A 15,379-nucleotide genomic window follows, 5' to 3' on the forward strand; every position below is an offset into this window, starting at 1 on the left:
AGATGACAGTCATGACTCTGTCCCGTACTACATTTAATCCCCATGAGTGTGACATCCTTGTGCTTGAAAGAAATCTGCATGATACGTTTCTCAATGCTTTAAGGAAAAAAGCAGAGTGGTTTATTATCAAAGCAAGGAACATTAGTGAGTGCGCTACAGCATGGCATACAGTGTTCCAGGGGAGATCAGTATCTCGTTTTGCTCTTGACATGATTTTTATACTCTGTCTAATTCCCGGTCTGAGATTTCCCAGTTGAGATGCGCTTTGCGTACGTTCAGTCTTCTTACATTACTGTGCAATGGCATTTCTGAGAGTGGACGTAGTTCCTGTAATCAGCAAGCTGCTTCAGGTACAAATTGGAAGGCCATCTGTGCATCTCTACAAAATTGCGCTCCTCCACTAAACAAAGCAATAATGGAATCAAATGTAACATCCAAACATACAGCACAAGTGCACAGGCTGCAAAAAGTCTTTTAAAATAGGTTCAAAACCATTAAGGATACAAATACAACTAAAAAAGTAGAGTGCTGTCTGTTTTGCCTAGATCGTACTATAGTACAGACATAAGAGTTACCACACAATGTTCCCTTGCTATTAAGTTAGCAATAAGTAAGTTACATAATAAAATAAATATAATACTCATTAAAGAGAGCAGAGAGACTATCCTAAAGATGAATATTTTTTATTCTTAGAAGATAACCAGATGTGATAATCAACTGCGAGGATTATTCTATGCCGCAACACTATGAAGGAGGGTATTTCAATCCCTGTGCCAACAGTTTGTCTCAGGATCATTACAAAAAGCAAGGTGAGGAGAGCAATTAAGAATTCAGCAAGACTTTTATCTTTTATTGCATGTGGGTTTTGTCACTGACAAAATCAGGCAAGAGAGTTTTTAGCCATATTATTTAGATGAACCCCCTTTGCCTTTGCAGAGATACGCATTTTCCTCCCCCTACCCCAGATTTTCCTGAGTCAGCCTGCAGCAGCAGTTGCCCGGTCCTTTTTGAGGGGCTCAGACCAAGCCGGACAGAGACCAATGCACAGCAGAGAGACCTGCTGCTTGCGGAGGGCTGAGGCTGTTGGAGATATGTGAGAAACAAAACCAAAGGATGCTACTTAGTTAACGAGGCGTGACCTTGAGAAGAGAAATATGATGACACCATAAGTCAGTGGGTAAAGAAATACCAAGATAAGCGCAGGGGCAACCAAAGAGCTACTTGAACTTTGAGTGACCTATCCTAATTAACATACTAGAAAACCCACCCTTAGGCAGGGAGAGCCCCCGACCAACAGAAGCCCCTTCCTCACAGAACATGCGCAGTAACAAAAAGAGGATGCTGCGACTTTAAGTGGGGATGAGACTTGCGAGAACCAATAGGAACGAGAGTAACTAAGTGACACTGTAAAAATACTGATAACTGTTGCTCGAAAGGTATAAAATGCTTTACCGTGCGTTAAGCGGGTGTGCTAGCCTTGTGGAGTTACCGCCTAGCGCCCATCTCTGCGCAGACATGAAATAATAAACAAATATCTCGACTCTGCGTGTTAACCGGCTTTTTTGCACGCGGCGTGAAAGAATCCTGATTTTTGGGACAACAAGGTCAGGGAAGTTGCATTAATAATGGGCAGCAGGCAGCGCCTTCCCACTTGCCTTGTGCAAAACGCAGGGCTGCTTCTGAAGAGTTCAGCTGTCGGAAAGTCGCTAGAGAGCCACTGCCTCGTGCTGCTTTGCTCTCCCTGAACCTTGAGGTGATGCTGTGTCATGGTGTCGTGAGTAAGAAAGCTCAGCCACCCGTAACTGCTGCTGTCCGGGAAGCATGCTCCCCATCAGAAGGTGCCTGAGAGTGCTTGCGCCGTGGCAAGCTGGGACAGAACGGTTTCACCCCATCCTATACTTACTTATGTGCTCCTGTTTCTTTCCACCGGCTGGCTCCATGCAAGTTTGATGCAGCAGAGCGTGTCAACCCCTCAGTGAATCATGTGGAAGGGACTGCTACAGCCCACCCGACCAGGAAGACCGAGCGGAGGAGGCCCTCTATAGTCAGAGAGGATCAGCCTCACGTTCACAAGCCTTGGTCCTCATGGGGGGACTTCAACCACCCCGATGTCTGTTGGAGGGACAACACAGCAGGGCATAAGCAATCCAGGAGGTTCCTGGAGTGCATTGGTGATAAATTCCTTCTCCAAGTGATGGAGGAGCCAACGAGGAGAGGTGCTATGCTGAACCTTGTTCTCACCAACAAGGAGGGGCTGGTGGGGAATGCGAAGCTCGACCCTTAGGGTCGAGGTTCAAGACCCTTAGGGCAGCAAGAAGGGTGCACAGCAAGCTCACTACCCTGGACCTCAGGAGAGCAGACTTTGGCCTCTTCAGGGATCTGCTTGGTAGAGTACCATGGGATACAGCCCTGGAGGGAAGAGGGGCCCAAGAAAGCTGGTTAATATTCAAGGATCACCTCCTCCAAGCTCAGGAGCAATGCATCCCAACAAAGAGGATGTCAGGCAAAAGTGCCAGGAGGCCTGCGTGGATGAACAAGGAGCTCCTGGACAAACTCAAACACTAAAAGGAAGCCTACAGTGGATGGAAGCAAGGACAGGTAGCCTGGGACGAATACAGAGAAATTGTCCAAGCAGCCAGGGGTCAGGTTAGGAAAGCTAAAGCCCTGATAGAATTAAATCTGGCCAGGGACTTCAGGGGCAACAAGAAAAGCTTCTACAGGTATGTCGGTGATAAAAGGAAGACTAGGGAAAATGTGGGCCCTCTCCAGAAGGAAAGGGGAGACCTGGTTACCCGGGACATGGAGAAGGCTGAGGTACTCAACAACTTTTTTGCCTCAGTCTTCACTGGCAAGTGCTCCAGCCACACCGCCCAAGTTGCAGAAGGCAAAGGCAGGGACTGGGAGAATGAAGAACCACCCGCCATAGGAGAAGATCAGGTTTGAGACCATCTAAGGAACTTGAAGGTGCACAAGTCCATGGGACCTGATGAGATGCATCTGTGGGTCTTGAGGGAACTGGTGGATGAAGTTGCTACTCCGCTATCTCTGTGCTCTCCTGCCTCACCAAGGGGAAGCCAGAGGCAGCTCCCACCTTCACCAAACGGAGACGACAACCTGATTCCTGCAGCTTCAGGAGAACCTCAGGGTGGTTGAGACGGAAGCCCTGTAGCAAGGAAGACGCCACAAAGTGCTTTCAAACACACCCTGTCACCTGAACCAGCAGGAAGGGAAGGAAAGCAAGTCTACTGTGGACCGAACCCACTGGTGGGTGACACTTGCCAGCACAGGTGCCCTGCTCTCCCATGTTTAATCCAGATCTGGCTATACAAAATGAACATTTCAGAAGATGCGCAGATGGGCTGCTGGAAGACAAATTCCAGGCCCAAATAAAGCAGGGAGGACCTAGCTCTCCTTCCCTTGCTCATAACGATTACAAAGTTGTCCGTCATCACACATACATATACGAGCCTTGCAAATGAGGAAAGAGGACCTTTAATGTACTTTGGACCAAACAGACCTTCGGCTCACTGATAAAAAAAATCCCTTTCTGGAATACACTGGCCCCATACCAACGGTCTGAATACAAACCACGAGTCAAAGAGATGCACCCGTCAAAATCACCTTCATCAGGGTGATGAAAAATCCCGTAGGCCATGAGCAAAACTTTGTAGAGTTACATATCAAGAAATAAATATACTGCTTGGGAAAATAAATATCAGTTCCCTGGAAGAACCTGCGTTTATTTACTTGAATGGACATTAGTTATTTGATTTCATGAGATCTGCTGGAGAGTCCTGTAAGAATCCTATTTTCTTCAAAGAAAACCCCAACCCTTAAAGAGGACGTATTGGACGTGACTCATTACCTTGATTCAAAGGTACAAACTAAACAAAATTATATACATAAGGTGGAGGGGTTGACATAAGATGACCAAACTGTCCCAGTCAATTCAGTTATGGGTGGGAACCTGGCCACCAGTACAGGAACCAAAAGACAAGGGGATGCCGTTGCTGGCTCTGCTGCTCTTCATGTGTCGCATGCTGGTCCCACAGTAGGGTGGTGAACCATTCAGCTCAAACAGACTCTGGACTGGACTAGACTGTATAGCCTAAAGAAGTCCTAAACATCTTCTCATGCAGAAGTAGTATCGTCCAGTACCTCGCTTCTGATCTAAGCAGAACTGAAAAACATTTCCTGTAAAAGCAGTTGATAAATTACCTGAAAGATCTTGAAACTCAGGCTTTTGACTGAAGATGAGGTAGTTGGTGGCAATAAAATGAAGAAGCCAAGTTGAAAGGCAGTCAGAATTGTGAAACTGTGAGAAGAAAGGAAACACAAACAACACTTAATGCTACGATGTAAAACATGATGTAAAATGCATGATGTAAAACACAACCACGTCTTGATGTCGAAATATTTCAGATTTCCACTGTCAACATAGCAGTTTACTAAATAAAGTTTTGACTGTAGGAGATAACAAAGGAAAAGTCATTGATGGAAATACGTAAACATATGGAGACCCAAGAACGAACGATAAAACTCCCTCCCTCAGAGGTGTGACCTAACCCCTGGAGCTCCTTTGCTCATGAATCTTGGAAACTTTTGTCTTCTGCCCAGAAGCAGAGCTTGAGAAAAAGGAAGGTAAGGAGCGTGGCATGTTGGTTTTGTTGTCTCCTCTTTCTCCACGAAATCCTGCTCATTTAAGACAATATCCTGCCTGAGACTTGGAAACACTTCAGTTTTTATTTTCCTCTTCTGTTTTCCGATTTTTTCTTTACTGTCGCTCTCGCTTTTTTCAGCCTCTAATCTTTTCTTTTCACGCTTTTTATGTATTTCACTCAATATTCTATCAGGTTAGATCTCCTTTGCCACTTGCACATCATACAATTTTCTTTTTGACTAGAAGAGGAAGTAGTGCATCTTCACTTGCCTAAAACACATCTTTTCTGGCAGAAGCTGCAATTAAGCTGAATTACTGCAGTGTGTCCTTGATGAAGGAAATCACACAGATTATGGTATGACTGCACATTCTGCAATAAAAGGCTGAAGGCCTTATTTTAGCCAGCCTTGTGCCACCAGATATCCCTAGTCAACAGACTGTATATCAATATCTGTCCTTGGGCATGGACTCCCCACTAATTAGAGTCAATAAATATATTCTTGTTTGATATGTACAACGCATACCTTAGCTTTTTGAGCAAGCTAACAATACTGAGACTTGTGGATGCCAGTTCCCTGCTAGGCATGCTCTGAAGCTGGGTGATAATGTAAAGCTCACAAATATGCTGAAGTCTCATTACTTGGTACATCTCTGCACAGATCAAGAGAGACATAGCTTGGAGAATACTGGCTGAAAAACAAGAAAACATAAGTTACATGTATTTTACCTTTTTGACAAGATGATCAAAGCCACTTTTCACCGAGTCATCTTTTAAAAACCTAACAATGAACACAAAATCAAACGGCTGTTGATCACTCTCTTTTTCCAGATAAACGGTTTAATTAACAGGAAAAGAGTAGTTAGTACTTCTTAGTGTAATAAATTGTTGCCAATATCCTGTATCTTGAACATGCTGAGTCAAGTGCTGCTCGTCTATTTAAAGTAAGTGATGATTAACAAGAGGATTTAGCTTTCTAACTTCTCTTTCAAAAAAGAACCTCTACGACACATGTACAAGAAAATATAGTAGAAAGGCCAAAAAGAAAACGGAGCAACCGTATGTTAAAAAAATATGGTACGGTGGTTGCATATTTAAACTGATGGACAAGGAAATGTTAGACGGACTGGAAAGAGAAACATACGGAAAACCTAAGAATAAGGTAGAGTTATTTGAAAAGAACACAAAAGCAAAAATACATATCACGACATCATTCATTCATTCATCATATCAAAGGAAAATTATCTGTATTTAAATCATATTTCCTATTTAGTATGTAGATTTTCTTTTCATTAAAAAAGATAAATGTTAAGACAAAGATTTCTCTAGCTCAATTTTTCTTGCCAAATACTCCAGCTGACATACTTTTTTTTCTGGTTTTATGTACAAATAAGATATCCATGTGTATAAATAAGGTATTCTTGCAATTTAACTTTGTTTATATTAAAATTAATAAAATATATGCTAAACAAAATGACAATTTTGAAATAAAACCCAGAATTAAGATTAGAAAGCAGTATTATTGTGATGTAGAAAGAAAATTCCAAGTATTGTAGTGGACCAGAAATGAAATTTCACAGTTTTCTGAGTCTTGCTGTGTAAGCACAAAACAAATACAGCATTTTATTAGTGATATTTGTTCTGCCTGCAGTTGATTTTACTTGAATAAGACTGATTTCTTTTTTTATTGCACAATATGAACAAGTTGCCTTTCTTGAGACATTATACATTAGCATATTGGCATTTTTCAATTAAATAAATGCTGCTACATGACTCTCTATCAATGCCCCGCTGTGGAAAAATGAGTAACCGATATACGTGTATTTTTAAATTTTCTTACCTGGGCAGCAGGAGTCGGTATAAAGATACTCTAGAAAGGAGAGGAAAGTGTCTTTGGAAACCCCATACACTGGAACCAGAATACTATTTGCTTCTAGATAATTACCATTAAACATAGCTGCCATTACCTCACAGCGAGCTACCAGAACTGCTCTGTGGGCTGGTACAGTTGCACCTGCAGGATGTGAGACAAAAATCTATGATGATTTTATATACACAGAAAGATCTTGATTTTAAAGCTCCTGTTTTCTTAGGAGGCCTTCACTTCACTGAACATGATTAAAGTGTTTAAAATTAACAATATCCAATAGATAACTGGTAACACTCTCACTTTATACCAGTCAAGATGTTTACATCTGCCTAGTCGCCACCAGCAAACAAAAAGAAATACCAAATTTATTACGACAACCTGCTCCCAACACCAGCGGCTCCAAATGGGGCAAACGGTTCTCAGTCAGGAACAGGCTTTCAACTAGTATAAAATCTGACACCACTGGAGTTACACCAGTTTACACTAACTGAACCTCTGGCCCGTTCCATAAATATGCAGTGCTGTGAATTATTATGCAAATGAGTAATTTGTGTTCATCAGTAATCCCATTGGTAATGAATGTATGTTCCAGAAGTCAAACTTTCACAGAACCACACAAAACAGAGAACGGCAATTACCCCAGATGAAATTCCATTAAATCCATTAAGTAAGTATGAATTTAACCAGATTAAGTATTTTGCCTAAGTGAATTTCCTGGTGGTTGTCGTATGAAAATAATGCCGATAAACCTTTCCAGAAATTTTTCCATTTTGTGATATCTGCAAGTGAATCACCTACTTTACTGCAGCATTTGGAAGACCTAGTAAGGTTAACAGCCCAGGGTGGCAGAGGTCTTACCGGCTCTTAATGAAAATGCTGCCAGCCCGGGCTGCCAGCCTTGACACTCGCACTTGTGCAGCGTCCGGCTGAACTCGACAGTCCTGTGTGCAAGAAAGTGCCAAACAAGTGCCAGACAGAACAGCAACCAAAGACAGAGTGAGAGCCCACAGCCGGATGTAATCGACTTAATCAAAATTGTAATGAACAGACCAACTGACATGCCAGATAAATACACTGTAAATACTTACATAGAAGTTACTGTCCTAATTTCCTCCTTCACCACAACCCTGCCACCTACCTAATTCCTTGAAGACATCTGGCACTTTTTCATTTTTGTTCTATTTCTATTCACCTGTGCTTCTACTTCCAAATTGTCTAAACTGCACACAAAATGTATATACTTCTATATAGAGAGAACACACGTAAATTGTGTTATACATTTACAGACGTAACATGAGCAATAAATGATGCAGACGTGATGTAAGATATGCATGCAGTTTTGTATGTGCATGCAATTGGATATTTACCTACTAATTAGGAGGTTCGGTCACATCATGAGTCTACACAGACATAATGGGCTCCCATTTTCAATGTCCCCAAGTACTTTTGTAGGCTAGAAAGCTCAAAGCAACTCCCAGTATTCAAGGAATTAGTTGAAGACTTACAAATGTATTTGCCCAATCAAGTCTAAAGCCTTCAGTTTCTCTTAGTAATTATTTAATTTTAACACAATTATTGTGGCCAATGAATTAGGGAAAAAGGCTTGGAAGATTTATCAAGCATTAGGAAAAACAGTTCACACTTTGTTAGTGGATAAGCACACTTTTTTTAAAAATACATGTCAACTCATTCGACAGTAACTTTTTTTCTGTGAAATACATAGTGGTGGTATGGTTTCATCAACTTCCCACAAAGCCTCCCTCAGGAGTGGGACACTGAGGGGAATTGTTCATGTCACTAACTCAGCATCAGAATTTTGTTCTCATTTTCAAAGATCTTTTTGTTTTTTCTGCATATTACACAGAACATCTAGAAAGAATCTGCTTGTCCTCATGGTGCTTACTTTTGAGGGATTAATGCTTCATATTTGGCTCTGAGATTTAAAGCTGAAAATAATGAAACAATTGTCTAATCCTAACACACCATTTCTGCACGAAGGGTGGGTGTGGACAAATCGAGAAAATCATTAGCATTTAAAAACCATCTCATTCTTATTCTCACAAAGGCATGCGACAATTTTTCCCCCCCTGTATCATAATTTTTAAGGGTGAACGCATTTCATTTCCAGAAAAAATCACCCGTGACACTGCAGCATATTGGTGCACCCAAGCACGTTCTTTGCGGACAAAATGGGAACAGAAGATGGTTTTACCGGCCTGCGCCTTTGCCGAGGAGCGCTTGGCATCTTTGTAAGCAGACCTATGTGACCCCACCAACGACCTTTGTAACTTAACAGTCTGTTACGGACAAGTCAGCATGGAAAGCCAGCCTCTGGTCCCCCACATCTTTTTAATCCTGGCCACAACGAGGACTAGGTAATTGCCATCATCTCAAGAGACTGCTTTTTTTTTAAAAAAAAAAACAACAACAATAATTTAGATGTTTCTTTTCACACTTGTAGGGTTAAGCAATAGGCAGGTCTAACCTAGGCGCCTGCAAGGCTGAAGATTGCTTTCATAAGGAGTCACCTATCACACGGAAGCTGCAGGGATCTGTGACAGAAACATGAGGATCGGTACAGGAGCACCTAGAAGGGTGGTAAAACACAGCAGGTGTTGATGGCACCTGGATTAGCAGGTCATCAAAACCCCAGCACCTCTGCGGGCATTTCTGGGGATGTTGGGGGAAGAAGGGCAGTGAATAAAGGCTAAGGAGGCACAGGAGCAGGACGTAAGTCCCTGTCAGCTTCTGGAGGGTAGAGAAAGGCACATCCACAGCCAGCACCAGCCTGAGACGGACAGAGGGAAGGCAGTCGGGAGTCAATAACCAGCATCTCTGGTCTTTTCGCCGAGGGCAACGAGCGTAGACGTGGCCACCAGAGTCCATGCCTCTCCCAGGTTTGATGCTGGGAAGAGCCCTTGGATATGTCTCGGTGCTTGTGCAGGTGGGAACGTGAGCGAGATAAATAAGTTGTAAAATAAGGTCACCGTCCCCTGTGATGCAATACCTGGTTTAGCCTTGCTACCTTGGCGCTGTGCCATTGCAGGAGCCTCTCCTGCAGCACATCCCTTGTTTCGCTAAGCCTGTGAGGGCTGTGTGTGAACTGGGGAGGCACAAATTCTGCCATGACAGGCAGAGGGCATCCATACAGGCTCAGCCCTGATAAACCACGTTGAGAGTGGACACGGCTGTAAAGCATCCATAGGGTCAAGCACTAGTTCTAAGCAAAAACTGCTTTCCACAGTGATAACAAAGCATATACATTTTCTTAGTTTTGATGCAACAGAAAATAGAGTCACCTCCATTTCCCACTCTCCTGCAGACAGGATAAATGCTGGAGGCACGGGGGTGCCCATGTCAACAGGAGCAGAGGTACCGTACCTTGTATTTTGAAGATGACATCAGCTAGGACAGGCGTATTAAAGAACAGCCTGAGAGAAGTATTATACAGCCGTTTTATCTGGTGAGATCTGCAGTCCTTTACAGTGTTTAGCTGCAAAATAAATTATTAATAAAACACTGTCATGTGTAGTTGTCCACAGAATAAAAGATTTGAAGACATCGTTTATATGGGGAAACTAAACAACAGCCTTTTGCTTTCTACTTTATGTTCTTCTGCTAATGCTACTCAGCCGTGCCTCTCGCACGTGCAATCCTCTGCAATCATCTTTATCGTTTATTTTCCTATTATTTCGCACAGTGCAGCGGCTCCAAGGCGTCTCTGTCCCCTACAGTCACAGCCCAGCTCTCGCCGTGGTCCTCCCTGACCTGTGACAAAACTCCCTCAGCCAGCACCTCCGGGCAGGTTTGACTGCATCACGAATTTTCTGGACTCCACACTTTTTCATCCATGCCCTGTTTGGAGCCAAGGCTGCAGAAACACAAGGTCTGAGGGCTCTGGGGGGAGCACCGATGGGACACACATCCACCCCCCGCCCCACGTGATGCCGTGTACAGACGCAAGGCAGCTAAACGTTGTGTGTTTCTTGATTTTGCCCTGATATTGCCTCCACAGAGGCAGAGGGAGCTCACAGGCTGAAGCACAGACTTCTCTTGCAATAATCTGGGCACGCTAGCGTCAAGACCCTCCAAAACCCAGTACTTCCAGTCAGTTTTCAATTTGGTTTCTCTTACTTTAAAAATGGAATCTAAAGCTACAAAAAGGAACGACATCAAAATCATACTGCTAGATTGTGATAAGTGAAATTCAGATGAGGTTGAATTTATGGTTAAAAGCTTATCTAGTTTATTAATTAATTTTTAGTTTTATCAAGAAAAATCATGATTCATTTCTATGCCTTTGAAGAAAAACTTTTAAATGTGAAATAAAAGTACCACAAAGTCTTAAAAATAATCCAAAAGAAACAACAACAACTCAGGCTTATTATCTTTAAAGTTTTCAGGACTTTCGAAGTCCAACCCTATGAATGTTTCAGCTGTGGACACTTAGGACTGGCAAGCCTGCAATCGAGCAATCAGAAGCTTAAAACAGCTAAATCAATTTTTGATCTTTATATTACGTTATCTCAAGACAGTCCGAGATGATTTCCCATTTAAATTGACAGAAATACTTTGTGCAAATTCTATAGTATCAACGACTGTATAAGCTCTACCAGCAAATGGCTGTTAAAAATAATTCTATATTGCAACTTTTTATTAACGTAATAATGTGACATAAATTACATTTTACTGTGAAGTTGTCTGCTGAAATAAGTGTATTGAGTTATAGACAGCTTTCCACATCACAACATTTATAGAGAAACCACCTCTCCTGATCTGCTGCAGAAGCACAACTTTTGGCACATATTCAGGAAAGCAAAGCTTTCCTGGGCAGCCTCTATTACATGAGAATTAGCAACACATAATCATATTGTTAGACAACATGCAAAGCTGTGAATACAAGTAATCCTTTTAGGATACCTACTTGTGTGCTTTTTACTGATTACATTAATTCTGCACATTACATCAGCATCTCCGTGCTTCTGTTTTGTACATGCCTGCGAACAACCCACTGATAAAGTGATAAAAGCTGTGTAAGCCACAGTGAGTTTAAAACAAAGATGGACAAGGAAACCCTGTCTACAAAAAAGTTTCCCAAGAACTTAAGTAACTAATACTAACAGTTACCCCAAGAGAGTTAGAACTACCTTCCCCGGAGTTTTCAGGATACATTTAACTTTCTCAAGCACATGTTCAGTTTTTTCCGGATCCTTCAACTTCTTTTTTAGATCCTCTTCTAATCGTTCCCACTGGAAAGCACCTGTCACAAGATCAGGTAAAGCTGGATTATAAATCAACACAGCACAGGCCTCAGCAGGCAGAGAAAAGATGGTATCCATGTGTCATGGTTTAACCCCAGCCAGCAGCCAAGCACCACGCAGCCGCTCCTTCACTTCCCCCCTGCTCCCAGTGGGATGGGGAGGAGAATCAGGAAAGAAGGTAGAACTCATGGGTTGAGATAAGAACACTTTAATAACTGAAGAAAAATATAATGCTAACAATAATAATAATGAAATATATTAATAATAATAATAATAGCAATGAAAAGGAATATAACAAAAAAAGAAGAGGGGGAAAAAAAGGAAAAAAACCCAGTGATGCACAATGCAGTTGCTCACCACCCGCTGACCGATGCCCCAGAAGCGATCCACCCCTCCTGGCCAACTCCCCCCAGTTTATATACTGGGCATGAGGTTCCATGGTATGGAATAGCCCTTGGGCTAGTTGGGGTCAGCTGCCCTGGCCATGCTCCCTCCCAGCTCCTTGCACACCTGCTTGCTGGCAGAGCATGGGAAACTGAAAAGTCCTTGGCTTAAGATAAGCGCTACTTAGCAACAACTAAGTTGTGTTATCAACATCATTCTCACCCTAAATCCAAAACACAGCACTGCACCAGCTACTAAGAAGAAAAATAACTCTATCCCAGCCGAAACCAGGACACAATGCCAAACAGACGCTGCAGAAACTATATTATTTTGCACAAAAATCAGCCAGATCTTTGTGCTTAGAAAGGGCAAGATGCAATTCTTGCACAATAAAACTTCCATAGTGTTTTTACAAGAATGCAACCAAGTACAGAGAGATCAAGGCATCTCCCCTGCTTTCAAAATCAATTTCTGGATTCCTCCCAGTTCAATCACTACATATTGCAGGTAGATGTTCAGAAAAAAATCCTGCATGTTTCAATATTTATGGAAGTTCTTTAGCTTCTGCTCATACTGCCGGTTGCTTTGCTTTGTGGGTGTCTGAACCAGAAAAGTTTCATGTGCAGTTAACATTCCAAATACTGGTAGCTAAAAACAGCACAAAGTTTGCAGTGGAATTTCTTTTTTTTTCTTGTTTTCGGAGTCAAAACCATGATGTTCTCTTAGGTCTCTCAATAGCTTTCTTGGAACATCTAAAAGTGTTGGCAGGCGTTAAACACAGTTTATCCTTATACACTTTACTGGAGTAAGTCTCAAAGACACCATGGGGCTTTTTGGTAACTTTCAGCTCTGATCCCCAGGGCCGTGCCGCAAGGAAGAGTCAGAGGCAGATAAAGCTCAGGGTAAAGCAGAAGTCAGCACAGCCCTGAAGGCACCCTGCTGCAGAAAAGGCTGAGATGGCACATACAGCACACAGCATCTATCAGCTCCTATGTATACCATATGGATGGTAAGTGTTTATAACCTCACGGACATAATGTCGTGGTCCTGACAGGCTGAAAACAAAGACACTGCCTCATGATCTGATCTCTTCTCAGTCCGTGCCTCGAGTGCCTCCGAAAGACCTCGTCACCTCTCAAAGGTACCAAACCGTGCAATGACTTTTGGCAATGCCCTTCAGGCTGGGAGCTGTGACTTAGAGCAGAGTTTAACAGTCTGCTGCTGTGCAAAGTTTCCCACCTCCTCGGCTGACATAAGCAAAAGTGAAATTAACACACAGAAGGCAGCAGACGTGCTTATCTTTCACCTGCTGAAATTCCGGGTTTGATCCCCTGTTCACATCGCCAATAAATAAAAAAATCAATCCGTTCACACTGAAAAACTTCCGCATCTGTTCTTTATGTTTGACACCGCTTTGGAAAGGACTGAAAGGGATGTTTTCAATGACAGACTCTAATTGAAAGCTGAGTGAGTCTCCCTTGTGTCTTCACAAGCCAGTGTTCATCTCAGCTACTAAGGCAGAAATCCTTTTCCACAAGTCAGGCAGGTATCAGTCTACAGAGATTGACTAAGCTTCTTTATGGATGCAGCTCTAACAATATAATTATTTGGGGCTTTTTTTTTTTATTACAGTTAAAATCAGAAGGCATCATTAACAAGCCATCTAATTCTTTCAACAAATATAAAATACATATTCTTATGTACTGACAGCTTGCAAAATGTTTTATAAAGAACAAATGGGTATCAGGTACTTGCAGAAAAAAAAAAAATTCTCTTTCACCTGAGGATTCCTAAGCAACATTTAAAAAGATAGAAAAACATCAGTGCCATTTTAATAGGCAGCTGGGATTAGGGAGGTGAGGTCACTGCCTGTACTGAATTGGCAGCAAAACACATGCAACTTACGGGAGTCCCCTGCACTCCAACCAGTTATCACTGCTTTCTCTTCAGCAGCACCATACCCAGGGGAGAAATCACTTCAATTTTCTTAAGTAACCCTGCGCTCTGGTCAATGTAGTTAGAACATGCAACCATTTTAAATATTTTAAAAGCCCGAAATCTGAAACTGTCTCAAACTCTAGATTTTTTTGGCAAAGCTTTTCAATATTATTGATGTTAGCTTACGGACTTTGTTCAGTACAATGTTGCGCTTCATTTGTGTTCATTAGATCTGGAACGACAACTAATTTAATTTTTATTAAATCTAGGCAAAGGGCTTTTTCCATATAGACATCATTCGCAATAATCACAAGGGATAAAATAGATGTAGCAACATGGCAGAACACCATCTCCCACCAGCAAAGGCATGTTCCTTAGGGTGATGCACGTGCTCCGTCACGAGACATCAGCTGTACGAGAAACGAGTAGCCGGACCCGTTCCCGGGCGGTTACCTGAATAAATGAAGTGGAGGATGTCTGGGAGACAAGAGCAGAAGACGGAGTCCTTCACCACCACCCTCACCGGCGGGGTGCAGGGCGGGACGCCACGGGGTGCCGGGGGGAAGGCGGCCCCCGCTTCCACCGCGAAGAGGCTCTGCGCCGCCCGCACGATGGAGGGGTCGCGGATGTCGGCGGGGCTCTTCACCTCGAACAGCAGCATGAAGAGGTGGCTGACGGAGCAGAGGATGACCTTGTGAGCCTCCACCACCGTGCTCAGGTCTTCGGGGTAGAACGCCACGTCCGCGCACTGGCAGCAGCAGAGCAGGTTGTGCAGGTCCGCGTCGTAGTGCGAGGCTTCGCCCTTTAAGATGGGCATTTTTTCTGCGAAAGATAACGAGTCGGGCTGTAGAACTGAAGCAAGTATTAACCGCAGGAGAACTCTGTTCCCAGAGACCTGATCAAATGAAGGACAATTTTTGAACGAAGTATTCAGTAAGAAAATTTCTTATATGCCATTTGCATATGTTTAGTAAAGTACCCTAAAAACGGAAATACTTAGTATAGTGAAATAATATAAGAAATACTTAGTTTAGTAAAAAGTGTCCATCCTTTTACAAAACCTCTTTAGGCACTTACATTTGAAAGAAACCTTGCCTGTGAAACCCAAACCTAAGGGATCTGAGTGAATTTCTAGTACGTGTGAGAAGAGACAACTACATATTTAGAGGTAACTACTTGTCAGTAATTATTTCACTGAATAAATGCATCAGATGCTCAGAAATCACATGCAGGAAATCATGTGCAGGGGCATACACCTCTCCCTTGTT

The 15,379-nt window shown here is 42.7% G+C and overlaps 1 protein-coding gene across 1 annotated transcript in view; it reads right to left on the minus strand.

Moving 5' to 3' along the window:
- Positions 1-284: 284 nt before the first annotated feature.
- Positions 285-15,379, minus strand: part of RHOBTB3 (Rho related BTB domain containing 3) — a 29,775-nt gene continuing 14,680 nt past the window's right edge. The window contains exons 6-12 of the mRNA XM_050913582.1: positions 14,565-14,933; positions 11,676-11,788; positions 9,910-10,021; positions 6,499-6,672; positions 5,181-5,350; positions 4,219-4,315; positions 285-400 (exon numbers count right to left, since the gene is read on the minus strand). Of these exons, the coding sequence (XP_050769539.1) occupies positions 285-400; positions 4,219-4,315; positions 5,181-5,350; positions 6,499-6,672; positions 9,910-10,021; positions 11,676-11,788; positions 14,565-14,933 (1,151 nt within the window). The remainder of the gene's footprint in view (positions 401-4,218; positions 4,316-5,180; positions 5,351-6,498; positions 6,673-9,909; positions 10,022-11,675; positions 11,789-14,564; positions 14,934-15,379) is intronic.

The sequence above is a fragment of the Gymnogyps californianus genome, chromosome Z (genome assembly GCF_018139145.2).
Source record: "Gymnogyps californianus isolate 813 chromosome Z, ASM1813914v2, whole genome shotgun sequence".
In the NCBI taxonomy this organism is placed as follows: Eukaryota; Metazoa; Chordata; class Aves; order Accipitriformes; family Cathartidae; genus Gymnogyps; species Gymnogyps californianus.